Source organism: Peromyscus eremicus, chromosome 6, assembly GCF_949786415.1.
Source record: "Peromyscus eremicus chromosome 6, PerEre_H2_v1, whole genome shotgun sequence".
Lineage (NCBI taxonomy): Eukaryota > Metazoa > Chordata > Mammalia > Rodentia > Cricetidae > Peromyscus > Peromyscus eremicus.
This window is the reverse complement of record NC_081421.1, coordinates 45,290,928-45,313,220: the sequence shown is the minus strand read 5'-3', so window position 1 is coordinate 45,313,220 and position 22,293 is coordinate 45,290,928. Positions and strand designations below refer to the sequence as shown.

The following is a 22,293-nucleotide window of genomic DNA, read 5'->3' as shown; positions in this document are numbered from 1 at the left end:
GAAGTGTTCAAAAGAATAAGCAGAAATCTCTCAGATAAGAGGGAGAATTGCATAGAAAATGTGAGAAACAAATAGTAACTGAGATAAATTTGTCCTTATATCAGCTATAATGAAAAACGCTTTACTGTGTTGTGAGGATTAATCTCTACAACCTGCAAAGATCACGAATCACACATATTATTCATGTAACCCATGCTCAGAGAGGGTTAACAACCTCTAGAATGTCATAAAAAAGTAAGTTCAGGATGCACAAAGTAAAATATTAACAAATTAACACATTCTCCTATGTCATTTTTTTTTTCTGCTGTAGAGACTGGATCATAGAATTGGTGAAATTTTAGTAACTCTTGTCTCTATTTTTCCCCATGGTTCTTTGAGAAAGCTGACTTCAAGTGCACTCTTCAGCCTTGAACTTCTTCTACCTCCGCCCCCCAGATGCCAAGATTATAGGCATGTACCACCATGCCCACTACTGTCATCTCATCTTAAATCCTGCCTCCGGTTCATGGCAGTCTGGGGAAGGCATATTAAGCAGTCCCTGAACCATTTTCCTACTGGCATCCTCGGTATCTCACCAAGACACCCATTCCCCTTTATTTTTTATTTATTTATGCTTACTTTGCATGCTAGGCAAGTTCTCTGTCACCAGCCATCTCTCCAACCCTGCCCTCCTGCTTTACATAGCTCTTACTGTCATTCACCTCTGAAAACAATGACGTGGTTCTAAATCTTCTCTGTGACCGCTTACAGAGTCAGTGAGAACATCAGTCCTTCTAAGACTGCTAACTCCTTCCTCTCTGGAGATTTTCCAAACCGTGAGGATGTGCTCAGCTGACTGACTGGCATGGTCTTTTCTAAGAGCTAGAAGAAGAGTACAGTGGTTTGAAAGAAAATGGCCCCCAAAGGGAGTGGCACTATTAGGAGGTGTGGCCTTGTTGGAGGAAGTGTGTCACTGGGGCGGGGGTCTCTTTCTCAAGCTTCAGTAAAAGTGACACTCAGTCAACTTCCTGATGCCTCTGAGTCAAGATGTAGGAGTCTCAGCAATTCCAGTACCATATCTGCCTGCACGCCGCCATGCTCCCCACCATGATGATAATGGATTGAACCTCTGAAACCTTAAATGAGCCATGCGAATTAAATGTTTTCTTTATAAGAGTTGTTGTGGTCATGGTGTCTCTTTGCAGCAATAAAAACTACCCACGATAAAGAGCTACAGCCCCTTGTACTCAACTGTGGCATTATACTTTGCAGATATATAAGAATATTGAATTACTTATCACACACAGTCTACCATCATGCCTAAGGTCAAATTTTTAAACTCAAAGATTATCCTAATTTCTTTTTCCTCTCTCCACTCCCCATATGATATTAGCATACTATTTGAAAACAAGAAACATCCCCTCTTTGAAAAAAAAAATTGCCCAGAAATCTAATCCTAGAAACAGGGTAAGAGCTGGCTGCTGCAGTGAAAGTTGAGGGAAGGACCCTACGTCCTCAACTAGTTCTCAGGACACATTAATTACAAAGTCATCAGCCAGTGTCATACTCTTAAACTCTGATTTTCCCCCAAAATAAATTTTAAAATAATGTTAGCTCATTCCTTGCTTCTTCACAATATATCCTAGACCTTGTGGAAGAGAGTCTGAATGGTTAAGTGACATTTCACAGGGGATAGGATTGTTGTAAAGTTTGATGGCGTCTTTGGCTTAATTTCACTGAAATCTTTATTCACAGATGAAGAAATAGAGCCCCGAGAAGAGAGGTTATCTACACCAGATCATTCAGAAGAGAAGCACACCTGTGCATCAGCCTGGACCCTCCTGTTCAGGTGAGGTCCTCTGCTCGTATCTTGGACTTCTAGAAATCTTTTAGAAATGTGACCCTTCTCATGGTAACATTGTGTCTTCACTAAAATGAAATCCTAGTTCTCTGTCAAGCAACCAGCAAGCATTTACAGCATATGGAATATTGTATTGACATTGGAGATGAGGCAAAGAAGGAAACTGGCAATTAGCTTTATTTCATCTCAAAACAGTGATTCTTGGCTTAAAGACTTAGAGGAACCTTTGAGGTGTCTACAGAAAAATGTTCCATCTGTGCAAATTTGCATAAATTTCAAGGGTTGCATAACTGCCATCTTCCCCAACCTTTGACTGTAGGTTACAATCCCCTGGCCTAGAAAAAGCCAGTAGCAGGATAAATGCCAAAAGCACAGTAGCAGAGCACCAGCTCCTGCCTTATTTATGGGTCTCTGGTTGAAGACTGCTTCTGTTTCAGTATCCTTCATCTTTAATTTATATGATGCAGCAGTTTATCCTGGAAGGCCTTTGGTATGAGAGGAATGTTTTTTAATAAATATTTAGTTAACCAGGTGGGATAAATTAATACAACAAATAGGGAAAAATGAAGACATTGCCTTCCAAGATAAAAATAGTCACAGTGAAAGTGAGAATGGTCAGTGTTCACAGAAGGGCACTCATCTTATTTTGTTTTAAAATTATTATTACTGTTTACTAAGAAAAAGGAACAGACTGAAAGGAAACCTAGCCTGCCTCCTCCTATTCAAATTATTATAAAAGCACTCATTAGCTCACAGGACAGAGTATGGATGACAGGTGTCTATCCCCGTGTCCTGCAGACATCTGGAAACCTCATGTCGTTTTTAGTCTGCAGCAGTGTTTCAAGGATTTATAGTTCGAGAGTGGGGGCAGTAGATTATTTCCATATTCTTTAAGGAACTTTACAATTACTTCAAATTTATCGATAATGAGTCTTGGTCTCTCCGGTTGAGAGCATCCTTTTTGGACATTCAGATAGCATCAGTTACTGTAGGAGGCAGCGTGCTGTGACAGGAGCTCTCACACTTCTGTGTCACAGCATCCCAGGTGGAATCCCATGCTCAGTGCCAGCTTGACTCCCAAATAAGCAAGACACAGACTCCAGAGCCTTGGTTTCTTCATCTCACAAAGTGAGCTGATGCATGTGAAGGATTTCACACGGAGCTCTGCATGTGCAATGATGCGCTCACAGAGGGCAGTTAGTCTTGAGCTTGCTGGGGCTTTTTATCTCTATTGTGGTAGCCACACGGGAACCAAATAAAAATTCTGAACAGCAATCTTCCTAAAAGTAATTTCTAGGTTAGGAACTGGGAAGAGTCACCTGCTCAGCCTAAAAGGTAGTGCCAATTTCTTTCATTTCTTATCTAGTCTTTAGAACCCAGTATATTATAAAATATACTTTATATACTAGTATATAGAGTAGTTATTATATTAGCTAATACAACTTAACCTTTCCCAAGTATTGCTGTAAGCACTCATTCTTTCTAATCTTCCCAGCAGATGTGGGCATGGAGTTCTGTCTCCATTCCTGTTCCCCAGCTGAGAAAACTGGGGGATGGAGTGTTTAAGTACTCAGAGTGACTCACTCAGGGCTGCAGTTCAATCCCAGCCAGGGCCCAGAACTCACCCATGCAATCACCCCAGCATTCAGCCTCTCCCAACTCCACTCGCAGTCACCATGAGTTGCTAGGCCTCAATTTATTCATCTTTGTAAGGATAACTGAAGCCCAAATCCAGCCATAGCCCACCACACTGACACTTAGAGATGCTGCCTCTGCTTGGAGAAGGGAATTGCATGTTCTGCTGTCCTCAAGGACATCTGTATCTGTTTCTGGGAGTGCTCTAACAACGAATCTCCACAGGTGTGGTGGCTTCTGGTAAAAGAAATGTATCTACTGATAGTGCTGGAGGTAAAAGTCTGCAATGAAGGTGTTGGCAGGGACAGGCCACCTGCCACCTGCCTTCCCCAGCCACACACACACACACACACACACACACACACACACACACACACACACACAGGGTAGGGGCTTGGGGTGGGGGTAACATGTTTGATAACAGGCATCTGGATGGCTTCCACTTGACTATCACAAATAACGCTGTCACACACATAGCTGTACTTTTAATTATTTTTTGGAGAAACTTCTAATAACTTTAAAGATACTTGGTTTTGTAGTTATGTTCATGTTTTACTTCTAAAATCAACTTGGCAGCCTTTGGCAGTCATAGCACAGAAGTGAAAAGTCAATTGGAAGCTACATACTCTCCTTTCTGTCACTCTCGAGTAACAGGGATGTATTTTCAATGAAACAATAATAAAGAGTATACACCCCCAAGAAACACGTAGCTAAGCCTGGGCTTAGAAGCCCATCTCTCCATCGCAGGACTTCCCAAAATGTGCAGAGATGCTGACCTGTTTCTAGATTAGTAAATGAGGAGACACCAGAAGGGAAACACAGCATGTCATCCCCATACCATTATAAAGCCTCTTTCTATCCATTTCCATACTAATATACTTTCCCCTCTTCATGGTTTTGAAGTAAATAACTTCTTTTTATAGTCACACAACATTGAATTCAAAGAATCTCTGAATTTTATATGCCCTAAATTGCAGTGAATACTTTCACTAGAGTTGAATTCCAATTTTTTTTCTCTCAGTCACGAATCCTTCACTCATAAACTCATCTGCAGTCTGAGTTGAGTTCCCTCAAAAACAAAACAAAGAACTACTTCAAAATTAATTCTTCAGTGTACACCATACAGCCCAATGGTGTCAGTTGATGATTGGGCTGGTCGAGCATGTTTTGAAGTATTCTGCTTTTGTTCAGATTAATATAAATTAGACACACTGGAGTTGGCAAAGCCACAAAACATTCTGTACCAACTACTTGACTGCATTGGGCTGGTGGAGCATGTTTTGAGGTATTCCACTTTTGTTCGGATTACTCCAAATTAGACACACTGGAGTTGGTGGAGCCACAACACACTCTGTACCAACTACTGCATTGTTGCTGACTGCCAGTAACTCATTGCTAGGGACAAGGTTACACAATGTAATTAGCGTAACTCAGTTGCCTAAAAGCGATGCCTGTGTTCACTTACCATGCTTGCTTCTTCCTCTCCCATCATGAATGCATAAAGAGAATCCATTAATTGCTCTGTGGTCATTACTTCCCTCCCTTGCCTTTCATGCACCACGAACTCCTAGGTTCCTTCTTAGCCTCCTTATAGTCTGACTTTCAATACTCACTCGGCTGTCAGCTTGGGAGACTAGCTGCTGATGGAGACTTGGCAAGCAGTCTAGTATGGAAAGGAAGTTCCCAGGGAGACATTAGGAAAGATTGAAACTTTCTGTAGTGCACAGAAGGCACCAGAAACCAATAAACTAGCCAAGCTTCATTCCCATACAGATACGGTATGAGGTTGTACCATTAATTATAAAGACTTAAACTGTATCTGTGTCTCTGATGATATAAGAAATGACATGCTGCAGAGCCGAGGAGATGGCTCCGTGGGTAAAGAGCTTGCTGGGAAAGAATGAGGGACTAAGTGCTAGCATTCAGACCTGCCCCTTGGGGACCTGGCCAATACGCAAAGTCCTGACAACATCATGCGCTCATTGCTATGTGATCCCTCTGCACATGTTCAAAATCCCCTCATGGAAGGTAGGGCTTGCCCTCCTTCTCTCTCTTCTTCTTTTCTCAGTCCCTGCCCAATCTCTCCCTCTCCCTCTCCCTCTCCCTCTCCCTCTCCATCTCCCTCTCCCTCTCCATCTCCCTCTCCCTCCCTCCCTCCCTCTTCTTCTCCCTCTCTCTCTCCCTCTCCCTCTCTCCCTCTCCCTCTCCCTCTCCCTCTCCCTCCCTCCCTCCATCTCCCTCTCCCTCCCTCCCTCCCTCCCTCCCTCCCTCTTCTTCTCCCTCTCTCCCTCTCCCTCTCCCTCTCCATCTCCCTCTCCCTCTCCATCTCCCTCCCTCTCCCTCCCTCCCTCCATCTCCCTCTCCCTCCCTCCCTCCCTCCCTCCCTCCCTCCCTCTCCATCTCCCTCTCCCTCTCCATCTCCCTCCCTCTCCCTCCCTCCCTCCATCTCCCTCTCCCTCCCTCCCTCCCTCTTCTTCTCCCTCTCTCTCTCCCTCTCCCTCTCTCCCTCTCCCTCTCCCTCTCCCTCTCCCTCCCTCCCTCCATCTCCCTCTCCCTCCCTCCCTCCCTCCCTCCCTCCCTCCCTCTTCTTCTCCCTCTCTCTCTCTTCCTCTCCCTCTCTCTCTCCCTCTCTCTCTCCCTCTCCCTCTCCCTCTCCCTCTCCATCTCCCTCTCCCTCTCCCTCTCCATCTCCCTCCCTCTCCCTCCCTCCCTCCATCTCCCTCTCCCTCCCTCCCTCCCTCCCTCCCTCTCCATCTCCCTCTCCCTCTCCCTCTCCATCTCCCTCCCTCTCCCTCCCTCCATCTCCCTCTCCCTCTCCCTCCCTCCCTCCCTCCCTCTTCTTCTCTCTCTCTCTCCCTCCCTCCTTCCCTCCCTCCCTCTCTCCCTCTCCCTCTCCCTCTCTCTCTCTCTCTCTCTCTCTCTCTCTCTCTCTCTCTCTCTCTCCCCCTCTCTCTCTCTCCCTCTCTTTCTCTCTCTCCCCACAAGGCTGCTCTGCACCCCCTTTCCCTTCCCCCTCTTCCCCCACTAATAAAACTCTCCACATGAGTGCTGTCTGCTGTGGGGCCCCTTGACTCCAACCCAACAAGGCCCTTCTCCCGCCGTTTTTAAAATACAACACTAAGTTCTAATCCCTAGAATCCACAGAAAAGTCTAGGTACTGTAGCACATGTTTAAGGGGAGGTGGGGCAGAGACAGGTGGATCCCAAGAGCTTGTTGACTTTCTGTCCAATCTAATCAAAATGGTGAACCCCAGGTTCAGTAAGAGACCTTGTCTAAAAACAATAGAACAAGATACCTAACACTGACCTGGCCTCAAAACACACACACACACACACACACACACACACACACACACACACACACACAAAAAGGAAATTACATTCAGCATCTCTGTGAACTACACACACACACACACACACACACACACACACACACAAAGAAAAAAAAAGAAAAAAGAAATTACATTCAGCATCTCTGTGAACTGAACTGTGCTCAGGGGAAGAAGCAGCTTGTGATTCGGCCCCTGTTACAAGAACAAGAATGTGAAGTTATGCTTTGCTCAGCAGACACAAGAAAACGAGGTGGCCCTGCCCAGGGCACATCTGAATGTCATTCAGAAATTATAATGCCTTCCAAGGGGAAGTTTGGCACAATGGCCACATAGATACATTGGTTGATTGGTTTTGACTGCACCAGACAGTTCAATTATCGTGCAAGAATAAGACCTGGAGTTTCCTCCTATAAAATACACAAATCACTCCACTATGAAGCAAGCAGAATACTCCACCAAGGCTTTCTGAGTCTATAATTTAGCAAAATCACGCAAACAGTTTAAGGTTATGTGACTACAAGTAACAGCACACACTGCTTTACTATTACTTACACTTACACTCATCACTAAGTTAAGTTTAGAAGAAACTATCAATTATCACCTTTTTCTACATAAACAGCCTGTGACACCAGGAGCTTTGGGGCCATTCCCAAGGATATGAATTAAAACAGGAAAGAAAGGGACCTAAAAAGCAAAATAGAAAGAAAAAAGAAGCAAAGGAAAAGAGGAAAAGAATGGGGAAGTGAAGGAGAAGATGAAGGAGGAGGAGGAGGAGGAGGAAGAGGAGGGGTAGAGGCCTGACGTAAAATCTGACTCTGCAGGTGTTCCCAGCCTGGAGTATTTTCCTCATCAAAACCACTTTTCTATTAATCTCAAATTTTTAGCCACCTAGAACAAGCACTTGTAAAAGATATTTTTGTGAAATTTAAATCCACTTCACAGGTTTTCCTTACTGCTTAGCGGAGCCTGTAAACTTTTAACATTATGAGAAACTACAAATGCATTTGTGCTTTGTGCTTTGTGTGTGTGTGTGTGTGTGTGTGTGTGTGTGTGTGTGTGTGTGTAAATAGCTCTCTCCTTCCTGGTCTTCAAAAGGACAGATGGCACTAAATTTACAGAGAACACTTTGTCTAAAGGCATTGCTTCAAGCAGATCATGGGAATTCCTCAGCACATGTTTTGGGTGCCACATCTTCCTGGGGAAATAACAATACTTAGACTTACTTGGGAAGCACGTCCAAGAATGAATGTCTTCTGCTCTCAATAACCGTGCAGTTCATCAGTCATCCAGCCAATCATCTTCCCAGCTAGGTCCTGGGGACGATGAGGTGAAGGCCACATACCCCTTGTATTTTAAAGGAAAAAAAAAAACCAAACCAACCTACCGAGAAAACGGATTACATGTGACTAATTATAGTGAGCGAGTGCTAAACATACAGAAGAAAGCACTGTGTGTTCCTTGAAAGAGAAGGTTCTTATGAGACTGTTCAATACAAAGAAGGCTAAAGGAACTAGGTCATGAAAGTAAATTGGATTTTGTCTGGCATAGACGAGGCATCAGAGAGTAGGAAACAAAAGAATACAGCTTGAAATATTAATACTTTGAAGTCAATGTCTCTTAGCAGGAGAATTCAGAGATGACTCCAGAGAAGCGGAGCAATCAAACCATGCAGGGGTGTGAATGAGTCTTTTATTTTTCAGGAAAGGAAGAGCCACTCACTGGAGGGTTTCAAGCAGAGAGTCTGTAAGTTTTCCAAGTTAATATTAGAAACAGAATGAAAAATATAAAGCAGAAAAAAGGACACATTGGTAAGCTGTCGGACTCATCTAAGAAAAGTATCTGGAGCTTCCACAGCACTGATGTGAGACTCTCATGCAGTGACAGAATGGTCCACACCCTTGCTGGTCAATATTCCCTACATCCACGCTGTTCAACATGGCAACCACCTGCCGTATGTGACAACTGGGAACCAAGAGTTCAAATGTCCACATATGACTAGAGGCTGGCCTGCTGACAGCACAGGAACATCTTAAATGGAAAAATAGGTGGAGGGGCACTGTTGGTAGAGTGCCCTGGCATCTATTCTCAGTATAATATAAATTGAACGTGATTGTATACACCTGTAATCTCACTTGGGGAAACAGCAGTAAGAGATCAAGAGTCCAAGGTCATCTTCGGCTACATAAATTAGTTTAAGGCCAGCCTGTGTTACGTGAAACCTAGTCACAAGTAAAATTTTAAAAATTAATAATTAAAAAGAAACAACTTAAGTTAGCACAGGAGTTAAGTAGGGTTTGTTGTTATTGTTGTTTGTTTTTCTTGTTTCGTTAAGAAACCTATTCAGTGGAACTGAAGGTATGACTCACTTGTTCAGCATTCGTGGAGCCAAGAGGTTGGTCCCTAGTTTATGTTGGGATGGCTTATTCTTTCATATGTGTTTCTGACTACCCTGGACCACAATGTAAACTGTTCAATTTCTCTATTGTTCTTAGTAATGCCAGCACTTCATAGAACAATATTGTTTTTATATCCTCATTTTCAGTTACTTCACTTTTTAGAGTAATAGTTTTTGTCTATGATGCAAGAATTACTTTGAACAGTTTTCCAGAAAGGAAGAACAGTATAAGCAAAGTCACCCAGAAGTTACCCAATTGTCTAGGCATGGTATCACTCACTTGTAACCTGGAACTCAGACATGAGCAATCACAGATTTGAGGACAGCCTGGGTGGCATAGCAAGAGTGTCTCAAAAAGGAACCCATAGCAACAAGAAGGTAAACTGGTGGCTGGAGAGATGACTCAGTGGTCTAGAACACTTGCTGCTCTTCCAGAGGACCTGGGTTCAATTCCCAGCACTGACATGGGACTCACAACTGTCTGCAACTCTAGTCTCAGGGGATTTGATGGCCTTTTCTGGCTTCCTTGGGCACAGCACACATATGGAACATAGACAGGCATGCAGGCAAAACATTCATACACATAGAATAAATACACAACTTTTTTAAAAAGTCAGCTAGATTAGCTAGATTTTCAAGCAGTTCACTGATCATTATTTTTCCTCAAATTTTTAAATGGACTTTATATTTTTTGTAACAAGTTTTTTCATTTGCATAGAAATCAAGAAGGCAGTACAGAGGTCCCATGAACCTTTTGTCTTATTTATCTTACTAAAATCTTACATAGGTATGACATATTCATTGTAATTAATGAAACAATATTGGTATACTATTGAGAAAAATCGTTACTTTATTCATATTTCCTTCATTCTTATACCTACTTTTTTTTTCTGACCCAGGAGTCTATCTGGGGTGTCACATCACAATTAGTCATCACGTCTCTGTAAGCTCTTGGCTGTGACCACTTTGTACATTTTGCTTGATTTTTTGTTTTGTTTTGTTTTGGGGTTTTTTTGGCAATTTTAAGAGATTTGAGGAAAACTTGTTGTGTCTCTTGTAGCATGTCCCATATAGTAGAATTTGTCTAATATTTTGTTTAATTGTTTGACTTATGAGTCATTGAGAAGATGACTGTAGAGATAGAGTACCATTGTCTTGGCATTGTGTCACTGACCCCCATTGTCACCATTAGCTACTGTTGGTGTTGACCAGTAATCTTACCCACTGTGAATGCATTCTCTCCCCCACCTCTCCTTTCTGTAGTGTGCCATTTGGAAGGAAATCATTGCACTCCTAATTCATTTAGTAAATGAATCAATTAAAGGAAGGCTTATGTTTGAGTAAGTCACATTGGGCCCTTTTAAAGGAAGCTACTGAACACAGGAACAGTTGGTTTAAATACAGCATCTTTTTCTCTGCCACTGGCAAGATGCTTTTATCACTCCTCAGATCTCAGGTTCTGAATGTGAAGCATGTGTGTACTCAAACACACTTGAGCACACAGACACACATGAGCACACACACACACACACACACACACACACACACACACACACGCTGAACGACTGCTATAGATTTCCAAAATGAGTCAGGAAGGAGCTAGTCAGAATCAGTTGGGGCCCATTTGACCTTTCAGTCCTTGATTCTGAGGTTCAAAGAGGAAATGGAGTTCAAAACATATTAGCTCTTAACCAAGAGAGCAGCTAAGTTTTAGAAAAGGAAATTCCTTATTAAGAGGGGCCTTTCGCTGTTCATTTCAATGTTCTGTTTAGCAAATGTCACAGTCCCAAATCACCTGGGAATTGTCTTCGGTTGCTGTTGCCTAACTCCCTACCACTCCTATTCTACAGAATTAAAAACAACAACACGAATATCCTCAGCAAGCCCAGCCATTCCTAGCTATTCCTCTCACAGCATCCTCTTCCTGACTCAAGTGCACAGGCTCACGTTAGGACATGCATTTTTATAATTGCCACACGTACTCACTTACTCACTTGGTTATCTACTTAAGCCACAATGAAGTCCCATCCTTGACTGATGTGGGTCACAAGTGTAAATCTTCTCCTTTAGTCTGGGAGAAGAAACTTTTATTCCTTTCCCACTGCCCATAAATCTAGTGTGCAATCTTCACCTGTTGGCTGAAAAGCCATGGCGTTGAGAAATAGAAAATGACAACTCACTCTCCATTCAATTATGCAGTAGCCTCCTGGAGACATCTAAGCCACTGATACTTTTCCACTGTCCTGGTGACCCTTTCCATTCACTGGATTCAGGTTAGGATGTAGTGTTTCCCCCTGGTTCCCAAATCTCACATAAACCTCCTTAACCTGGCAAAGCACCGTGTTGGGGTTTTCAACCATTCCAAGGGGCACATTACAAATAAGAACCTTGGATTTTACCAATTCCCAGCAAGACTTGTAAGAAAAGTACATTGAACCCTACAGCTGCTAGGCAAGAATCTGAACTTCAGACTGCCAGGGAAATTTCTTATGTAAGGGGGTGAATGGGGTCGGGGGAAATGGAGTGGTGCTGAGCCCAGGTAACCTCACAGGACCCCCTTGTCCTTTCAGGACACTAGGCATGTTAGTATACGCTACTACAGTGGCTCAGAGAATGCTTTTCCTGTGAGCTTCCATTCCTTCAGGTAGCAATCCTGACCTTCATCCCAAGCTCCCTTCTTACAGGGAACCTCGGCTGCCTTATGTTTCACCAAGGCCTCTTGAGAAGCATAATCATAGACATACAGGGTTTTAAAGAAGCTCTGTCCTTCCCTTCACTTGAGAGCATGTCTTGGCTCAGGCTACTCTAATACTACTGTGGACTGGGGTTTCCCTTCCTCTCAGGTCTCAAGGCCGGGTAGTCCAAGGCTGAGTCTCCGTTAGACACAGAGTCGTGAGAGTCACATCCAGGTTCACAGTGGCTGTCGTCCTACTGTGTCTTCACATAGCGGAAGGGACAAGGAGGTCTCTGAGGTCTCTCTTATAAGGGCACCATTCCCTGGGCTCTGACCTCATGACCTACTCACCTCCCAGAGCTCTTAACCTCCTGACACTGTCCTGACATCCAGTTTGTGGCAGGTAGCATCGCACAGTGGTAGAGTGGTCTCTAGGTACCCTAGAAGACAGGCCACAGTCCGGCCATACAGGTCCACTTGGCAATACACAGCCTATAGATATAAGTGGTTTTTAAAAGTCAAGTTTAGGGGAAACATTCTTTAAAAATAAAAACAAAGAACTCTCCCTTGTAGCTAGAGTTTTCCTGCCTGGCCCACAGTCAGGACAAATCTCTCTCACCTGCCAGTCCCACAGCCACTCAGACCCGACCAAGTAAACACAGAGACTTATATTGGTTACAAACTGTATGGCTGTGGCAGGCTTCTTGCTAACTGTTCTTATATCTTAAATTAATCCATTTCCATAAATCTATACCTTGCCACATGGCTCGTGGTTTACCGGGATCTTCACATGCGGCTTGTCATGGTGGCAGCTGGCAGTGTCTCTCCCTCAGCCTTCTACTTCCCAGAATTCTTCTCCTTGTCCCGCCTATACTTCCTGCCTAGCCAATGGCCAATCAGTGACTTATTTACTGACCAATCAGCAACACACTTGACATACAGACCATCCCACAGCACTTCCCCTTTTCTTTTCTTAAAAAGGAAGGTTTTAACCTTTACATATCTCCAAAGTCAGCTTGGTATATTTGGGAATTTGGGCGTAGTTTCTCTTACTACTTCCTGCTGGAGGGGGGCGCTGTATCTTATGGGGACACAAAGAATATTTTAGGATTACGGAGTAGTCCATGAGGGTGTATCGTCTGAGCCAGTTGCCTTGAAACGGTGCTGGATGTTGGATCATCTGGGCCATGGTGTCATCGGTGACCTTTCAGGTGGCCTTGGCTGGTCAAACCTGATGTATCTTAATCTGGAACAAATCCATAGCCTCTGACTTTCTGTGGAAACAAAAGCAGAGACTCCTTTCCAAAGCAACATATCCTTACATCCAAATTTTGAAGTCAAGGTACCTTTAAAATATACATTTTGGCATAACTCAACAGCTTTTGTAATCAAATGTTTTTCTTCAGTTACGAATATTAAAGAGAACATAATCCAGATTCTCTGTGTGGTAGCCATCTTTACATGGCTTATTTTTTTATATTAGCTTGAGCCTATTGCTTTAAACTGCAGCCTTCTAAGCCTGAAACGGCGCTGGCGCTGTGGCTGCTGGCTCCGCCCACTTCAGCTTCCCAACATGGCGGTAGTACGTTTTCCGCCAGCTCTGGGAGCCATCGACTCTCAGAAATAGTGGGTCTATGCTTCTATCAAAGCAGCGTGTAGCCCAGAAACCTCTTTGGTTTTTTTTTTTTTTTTTTTTTTTTTGTTTGTTTGTTTTTTTTTTCTTTGTACTAGCAAAGGCTAAATCCACCACACAGCTTAATGTGCCACTTGCAGAGGCCTCATTCCCGCCATACTGCAGGTCGAGCGCACATGCCAGGAACCTGCCATAGTAGCTCAAACTGGCAGCTGCTGCTCATTTGAGAGAGACAATTAGGAAGCTGTTTTTAGCTCCATTTTAGAATCTTTTTTCTCAGTTTTTAGGTGGAAACTCTTGCCACCACGTTGGACACCATTTGTAGCTAGAGTTTTCCTGCCTGGCCCACCTTCAGGACAAATCTCTCTCACCTGCCAGTCCCACAGCCACTCAGACCCAACCAAGTAAACACAGAGACTTATATTGGTTACAAACTGTATGGCCGTGGCAGGCTTCTTGCTAACTGTTCTTACAGCTTAAATTAATCCATTTCTATTAATCTATACCTTGCCACATGGCTCGTGGCTTACCGGGATCTTCACATGCTGTTTCTCATCGTGGCAGCTGGCAGTGTCTCTCTGACTCAGCCTTCCACTTCCCAGCTTTATTCTCCTCCTTGTCCTGCCTACACTTCCTGCCTAGCCAATGGCCAATCAGTGTTTTATTTATTGACTAATCAGCAACACATTTGCCATACAGAACATCCCACAGCACTCCCTTTTCCCAATTATGAGCAATCATCATTTTAAAAGTATGTAACTAGAAACAAGGAGACTCATAGCAGGCTTGAATAAAGTGAACATTGCAAGTCCTTTATTCATCATCTCTAGGATATGGCATTCGGTATTTAAAGAAGTGACTATATTAATTTTGTATTTTATTGTAAACATTTAAGGATTTAAGACATTTACCGGAGGGGCTTGGGAGATGGCATAGTCAGTCAAATACACGCCACACGAGCATAAGGACTAGAGTTCAGATCCCTTGTCTCCACATGGAAGCTAGGCATGGAAACACACACCTACAACCCCCATGCTGAGCAAGTAGAGGCAAGCAGGTCCCTGGAGCTCGCTGGCCAGCCACCCTAGCCAAATCAATGAGCTCCAGGTTTGGTGAGAGATCCTGTCTCAAAAAATAACGTGGAGAGCAACTTGAAAAAGCTACCCAGGGTCAGCCTCTGGCCATCACATAACACACACACACACACACATACACACACACACCACACACATACACACACACCACACACACACATACACACACACACACATACACACACCACACACACATACACACACCAGAGGGGGAGGCTATCATCTAGTTCTAGGTGACTACAGATAACTAATTTCACTGTATTTCTGTCATGGTTTTTCCAAAGTTCAGCATCTGTTCCAGCATCCTTCTTGGTACTTTTTCCACATGGCTCCAGCCTCCATCTAGTGTTCATTTCCTGTCCCTCATGACCTGCATGCCTGCTACATTGTCCAAAAGAGCTTCTCCTTCTGGCCTGCAATGCCTTTTGGGAGGGAGTGTCCTTCTGAGGCCATTGCTATTCAGAAGCTACATAATTGTACTCACAATGAATTTGTTCAATGAATTAATGAACTCTCCCACCCATATGACTCATTACTTTGTCTACAGTGGGTTTTTTTTCTAATTGTACATATTGTCTCATAGAAGATACAAAATGGACTCACAAGAAAGAAGAAATAAATTACCTAAGTAAATCTAGAACCTAAAAGTAGTGCATATTCTACAATAGATTGTAGCAGATGGCTTTCCAATAATAACTAGCTCTCTCTTCTCACCTTCTCATAACAGGAAATGGGGAACAAACAATCTTAAATTTTTCTTCTCATCAATAAATGAAAAGAAGAATCAAAGAGGGAAATCAATGCCTTCTGTGAGCTAGCTGTTAGACCTCATGAGATTAAAAAGACAGTTAATAAAAACACATTTGCCCGGGGCTGGAGAGACGACTTGGTGGTTAAGAGCGGTTGCTGCTCTGGAGGAGGACCCAGGTTCCATTCTCAGCACCCATATCAAGCAACTCACAACTACCTATAACTCTAAATTCAGGGCATTGGACACCTTCTTCTGGCCTCCACAGGTACCCTCATGCACATACATGAAAATAAGTAAATCTGTAAAAGCACTTTTCACGGGTCCAAACTGGTGATTTAGAGGGCTGAGATATGAGATGTGGAAACAGTCGACAGACATATCTTAAGGTTTTTGTTCTTAGTATGCAAGTGTATTTAAAATGTCCACTTCCAAAGCATTGTGATATTTGTGGCCAAAGTGCCTGTCTTTGATGTAACATATGCTCCTAGGCTTTTTATCTGTTATTTCTTTGTCTAGTGGGTGACTTTCAGCAGCTTTGAATAATGGATACCTATTCTTACACGGTTTCCACAGCTTAGCTGGGTGCCTCTGGGTTTCTCAAAAGGCTACCATACTTGTCTGCTAGTGCTGCCCAAGCAAGAAGTTAATTTTAAAGTAGAAAATATCAGGCAAGAGATTAATTAGTGCATTTTAAAAAAACACAATAGTGAGAAGAAAAGTCAATGATATTCCTCAATGTGATATTATCTCATTAATAAAACTGAAAAGAGTATTGCAAATTTTTGTAAATCTTCAATACATGGTTGATTCTGAACAAGCAATACCCATGAGAAGAGCAGAAGAATAGAGCTCCCAAAATGAGTGGTGTGCAAATCCATTTCACCCTATTACTGTACCCTGTGAGTTTGGTCCCTCCTCCCTAACACTACAACCTCTCTCCAGTCAATAACCTCTCGGACCCTCGGAATCATAGGTTAAAGAAAAATAGTTAGTGCTGGGTGATGGTAGTGCATGTCTTTAATCCCAGCACTTGAGAGGCAGAGGCTACATAGAGAAACCTCATCTAAAAAAAAGAAAAGAAAGAAAGAAAAGAGAGAGAGAGAAAGAATGAATGAATTAGCCTATTCAACTCTACTCTCCCACTCCTGGCCTCATGCTGGCATAAGGCATAGCTCTAGCTGCTTTGGTTTTACACCATTCGTTTTCCTGGACCCTTGACCTTCTCCCAAGCTCCCTCCCACCTCTCGCCTTTCCACTAGTCCTCTCCCGTACCTCCCCATTCTCCTTCTCCATTTCCTTTTCAATCTATTTGGGCTTTAATCATCCCTCTTATTTTATCTTTTCCTTAGACTGTGTTCAGACTGGATAAGGTTTACCAAAGCTCCTTGAACACTAAACTTTCCCTTAGGAATACAGGGCATGTAACATCTCATTTCTCAGCCCTCTAAATCACCAGTTTGGACCCATGAAAAGTGCTTTTATAGATTTACTTATTTTTGTGTATGTACATGAGGGTACCTGTGGAGGCCAGAAGAAGGTGTCCAACACCCTGAAGTTAGAGTTATAGGTAGATGTGAGTTGCTTGATATGGGTGCTGAGAATGGGAACATAACATAGGCACGTAACATAGTTGATAACCATGTATTCATTTCTACTAACTGTTTAACATCTGTCTTTCCAACTAGTCTATGCTCCTTAAGGAGAACAAATGTGTCCGTCTTGGCCGTAAAGACTTCCCCTTCCTCCAGTGCCACCTGGCATTAGATACCTAATAAACAGACCCCAGGCTCCTCCACCAGTTACCTGGCCCTATCTAACACTCTAAGTAATTACAGGGAAGCAACTGTAGATAGTTATGAATAAGATGTTTTAAAGTTAAGTTGTTTAGCAGGACGACCAGACCTCAAGTACTGGTCCTCATCACTTTTGTTGTTTCCATTCCTGGGTAATCTTGCCCATTGAAATTGTCACTGTGCTGTGGTTTGCAAGCTTCCATCCCTTCTAAACTCCACGTCAAACCTAATCTCCAGTGTAGCAGTACTAAAAAGTTCAGTTAGGGACGGGTGAGTGGATAAAAGGGCTTGCGCTACAAGCCCAAAGACCTCAGGTTGATCCCTAGAATCCACCTGTAGAGTCAGATGTGATTATGGCGTCTGAAATCTCAACACTTCTATGGAAATATGGGGGATGCAGATAGGAGACTCCTGGAAGCTCACAAGCCAGCTAGCTCCATAGAAACTGCAGAGGCTGCCTTGAAAACAAGGTGAGTTGATTATGTAGGCTCCTCTCCTGAATAGAATTGAGGTTCTTTTTTCTTTAATATCTTATGAGTTCTTGAGGAATTACATTTTAACTTTATTTTCATGCTTTTAATGTCAGTACCATGCTGTTTTTATTACTGTAGCTCTGCAGTATAATTTGAAAAATCTAGGGTATTGGTGCCTCCAGCAATTTCGTTGTTACTGTGGAGGATTGTTTTGTATATCCCAGGTCTTTCGTATTTCTGTATGAAATTTATGATTACTGTTTTCAATTTCTGCAGAGAACTGTGCTAGAGTTTTGATATTGAAAATATTGAATCTGTAAATTGCTTTTGGTAGGAAGGCAGATAACATTTCACAATGTTAGCCCTGCCAAACTATGAGCATGGGAAATCTTTGTATCTTCTTCAGTTTCTTTTATCATTGTCTCAAGATTCTCATTGCACAAGTTTTTCATATACATGTGAAGTTTATTCTCTCTCTCTCTCACACACAGTGTGAATTGTAGGTTGTCATCGTTGTTGAGGTTACTGTGACTCATACTGTTTTCCTGAGTTCTTTCTTGGTGTATTGTCATTTGTGTGGAGGCTACTGATCTTTGAGTTCATTTTCTCTCCTGCTACTTTTCTGAGTGTGTTTATCAGCAGTAGCCATTTTCTGGTAGGCATTGGGGTCTTTTATGCATACAATCATATCACCTGCAAACTGCTGTGGGATGTATGGCAAATGTGTTGCTAATTAATCAATAAAACACCGATTGGCCGTTGGCTAGGCAGGAAGTGTAGGCGGGGCAAGGAGGAGAATAAAGCTGGGAAGTGGAAGGCTGAGTCAGAGAGACACCGCCAGCCGCCACGATGACAAACAGCATGTGAAGATCCTGGTAAGCCACTAGCCATGTGGCAAGGGATAGATTTATGGAAATGAATTAATTTAAACTGTAAGAACGGTTAGCAAGAAGCCTGCCACAGCCATACAGTTTGTAACCAATGTAAGTCTCTGTGTTTACTTGGTTGGGTCTGAGCGCCTGTGGGACTGGCAGGTGAGAGAGATTTGTCCTGACTGTGGGCAAGGCAGGAAAACTCAAGCAACAGCAAACAAAGCTACTTTGATCTCTTCCTTTCCTATCTATATCTTCTTATTCTCCTTCACTTGTCTTATTGCTCTAGCTAAGAGTTCAAGTACTATGTTGAACAGGAAGGGAAAGAATGGACATTCTGTTTTGTTCTTGATTTTAGTGGGAATACTTTGGAAATACAATATTTAGGGTGATGTTGACTACAGGCTACCTGTAGATTGTCTTTATTATGTTGAGATATATCCCACGTATCCCTTGTCTACCAGGACTTTTATCACGAATGGACGTTGGATTTTGGCAGGAGTATTCCTTGGTTCATTTGGACTGTTATAACCAAGTACTGAAGACTAGCTAACATAAATAATAATTTTTTTCACAGTTCTGCTGTTGAGAAATCCAAGATGAAGGTGCTATCAGATTGGTAGCTTTTGAGGTTCTATCTCCACATCCAAAATGGCGCATGCCTTGAAGATCATTTCCTTACATGGTGGAAAGAACGGAAAGGCTAAGAGATTGATCTGGGCCTCTCATTTGTCTTAGAGGTTCCCCCAAACTACCCACATCTCTAGTGATTCACTTGAAGGTCTCATGAGACTCAACATATATTTGTGATCAAAGTCTGGATATATTACATCAAAACTGTATAGAATAGGATTGGTAGGGAATGAAGATACAGAGACATCTAGATCAGTCCATTTGAGGACTTCTGAGGCTCTCTACCCTACCATTAAAACATGCAGTAATGTATCTACAGTCTCCAACTGACTGAAGTCCCAATGTGGTATTTCAGTGTTAATTGTGGTACATGACCAGTAGAAAACACCATACTTCCTATTTCGAATTTTGATCCTTTCCTGGCCTTTACTATATCATGGAATAATCTGGTGATGCTGGGCAACAGCAATGAGCCACAGCTTCCAGTCAGCCTTGGGATCACAGAGGCAAATAAATGGTGCTCTACCATGTACTGCATAGCTAAGCCCTGATGTTCAATAGGCTAAGTGTGGTTTGTTTTTGTTTTTTGTTTTTGTTTTCTTTAGAATATTTGAACTTATACTGTGCTTTTGGGGATGTATCTCCATTATAAGCTGAAGAGGATCTATACATAAAATATTTTCAAAGCCCCAGGAAACCTATTACAGGACAACACCCAAGGTTTATATTAGGGCTAGTGACATGGACACCCTTTGCCTGAAAATAACCAAAATTTCAGGTTATGGGAATATTAACAGTAGGCATTTGCTGTGTATTCCCAGAAGATTGTGTGCTCTGTTTCTTATTTTATTTTTCTTTGGTGATGTTATTTCCCTTAACAGGAAGACTGTCCACAGCTTGAGGAAGAACCATGGATTTCAAGAGTGTGAAGGAGTACTTTGCTTGGCTCTACTATCAGTATCAAATCATCAGCTGCTGTGCCGTCATGGAGCCCTGGGAACAGTCTATGTTCAATACCATCTTACTGACCATTGTTGCTATGGTAGTGTACACTGCCTATGTCTTCATCCCCATCCACATCCGCCTGGCTTGGGAATTTTTCTCCAAAATATGTGGCTATCACAGTTCAGTTTCTAACTGACCTCATCGGAATTCTGTGAAATGGCACGATGTGTTGATGTTGCTTACAACTTGTTGACTTGGGGACCGCATCATCTTTCACCTCTGACCTGACCAGCACTCTTTCTATGCACTGGCATCCTGCCTGGAGTCTGAGCCAGGTGTCCTCCCAGCCGCTCTTGTCCAGGCAGCATTGTGTGTCTCTGACGACAGAAAATGCCGTGACTTTACCCTGTATCCCACATTTGCTCAACTCAACTCCATGGCTTTAGATTTCTTTTGAAATCAGGATGCTTTCAAATAAAACTTTTCTGGAAAATAGGCGTATAAGAAACCCGACAGTCATATTTAAAATACTCTCTTCATATTATTCTATATTAAAGGCTATGTTACAAAAAGTATTCTTCATAGGCTACTGTCAAAAGTACCCTGTTCTTGTTTACAATCTATTAAAAGATGTGAATAAAATAAACAAACCTTTAAAGTATTTTTTTTCTGGTGAATAGCTAGTACCTAAAATTCTTTTCTTCTGTTTTAAATTTTCATTCTCTTTGTTTTACCTAAAATTCTTTTACTTCAAATGCAAAAGAATAGGTCAGAGACAATTATTTTCTTCTAGATATGGTTCAGGCATTGTTTCAAATGCCTCTGAAGTCTAGTTTTTATCATAGCTTTAAATGAATTATGGTCTTAAATAAACAAGTAAATATTGTACTAGAGAACAATTTAAGTTTCAAAAATAAATATAATCAAGGCAAATTCCGATCTTGTGACTTTTGACCATGCCCTGCCTTGAATGACTAGAGAAGAGAAACGGTTGTTTTCGTGTACCTTCACTAGGTGGAAGGAAAGCCGCATGTCCTGGGCTGCAGGAAGAAGCTAATAAATAGACTGGAAGTAATAGTCTACCAGCAGGACATCGACAGCTCCAGTTAAACGCTTTGATATAGTGGCTCCTTTGCGCAGCAGAAATAAGATTTATTAAATTTCTCTCAAAATGTTTATCTTCAAAGCAAATGTAAGATTTTAATTATAGTGCTGAGCCAAACATGAAAGCTGAAGACTAAGCTTTACAGCTTTTCTTTGCCCCTATAAATATTACCGTTAGTAATTCTGAAAGGTAAAAAATAAACAGGTTTTGGACAACACTGGCACCTTTGTTTTAGGGGGGAAATATTCCAAGGAGAGCTAAAAAGCAAGATATTTGGCATGCAAAATCAACTTGCACGTCTGTTTAAAAATAAAACAAAGAATACATTTTGAAGAGAGACCAGATATGAATATATGCTTGTTGATTTTTGCAAAATAAAGTTAAGTTTACTTTGACAAAAAAAAACAAGTGCCCAGTTTGAACTTGCCTTCCCTTTCTTCACGATACACTTATATTGCACTCCTCAGATGACCTCTGCTAATCTGACATGAAACTGATCTCGAACGGTAGAATAAAGCTAACATTGCCGAGTTCCTGGTTCCTTTTCTTATTGCTGTGATTGAACACTTGAAGGAGCAGCTGCGGGAATTAAGGGTCTCGCTGGGCTCACTGTTGGAGGTACAGCACGTGGTGGTGGAGAAGGCACAGCGGCAGCAGGAACATGCGGCAGAACTGCTCGAACTGCAGCCACAGCCAAGAAGCAGAGAGCGATGAGTGCTGGTACTCAGCCTGAGTGCTGGTGCTCAGTCTGTTTTCTACTTTTTATTCAGTCCAAGACCTTAGTCCAGGGAATCAAGGTGGGCCTTTCAACTTCGGTTAAACCTTTCTAGAAGCAGCCTCATAGACAAACCCAGATATGTTTCCATTGTGACTCTAAATCAAATTAAGTTGACAATTAAAGATCAACCCTCATACATTCTCAACGCCTGATATGCCTTTTACAGGTTACATGACTTCAGTTACATGCTGAATCAGTATCCAGGTCTTCTGGTCACAGGAAAGGAGCCTGGAGCTTAGGAAACTCAAATTACTTGTTCAAGATCAGTTAACAACCAGCAGCGTCGCAGGGTGAGGCCCACACGGACATCCAAGGGAGAATGACGTGAGTGATGAGCATCA

The 22,293-nt window shown here is 42.5% G+C and overlaps 1 protein-coding gene across 1 annotated transcript; it reads left to right on the top strand.

Moving 5' to 3' along the window:
- Positions 1 to 1,732: 1,732 nt before the first annotated feature.
- Sptssb (serine palmitoyltransferase small subunit B) lies at positions 1,733 to 21,617 on the top strand. The gene is made up of 2 exons (XM_059264727.1): positions 1,733 to 1,828; positions 20,006 to 21,617. The coding sequence occupies exon 2, from the start codon at positions 20,035 to 20,037 to the stop codon at positions 20,263 to 20,265; it is 231 nt and encodes a 76-aa protein (XP_059120710.1). The 5' UTR covers positions 1,733 to 1,828; positions 20,006 to 20,034; the 3' UTR covers positions 20,266 to 21,617.
- Positions 21,618 to 22,293: the final 676 nt, after the last annotated feature.

What these genes read in the sequence shown, in the direction of transcription:
- Sptssb (XM_059264727.1), top strand. Translation starts at nt 20,035, where the DNA reads ATGGATTTCAAGAGTGTGAAGGAGTACTTTGCTTGGCTCTACTATCAG.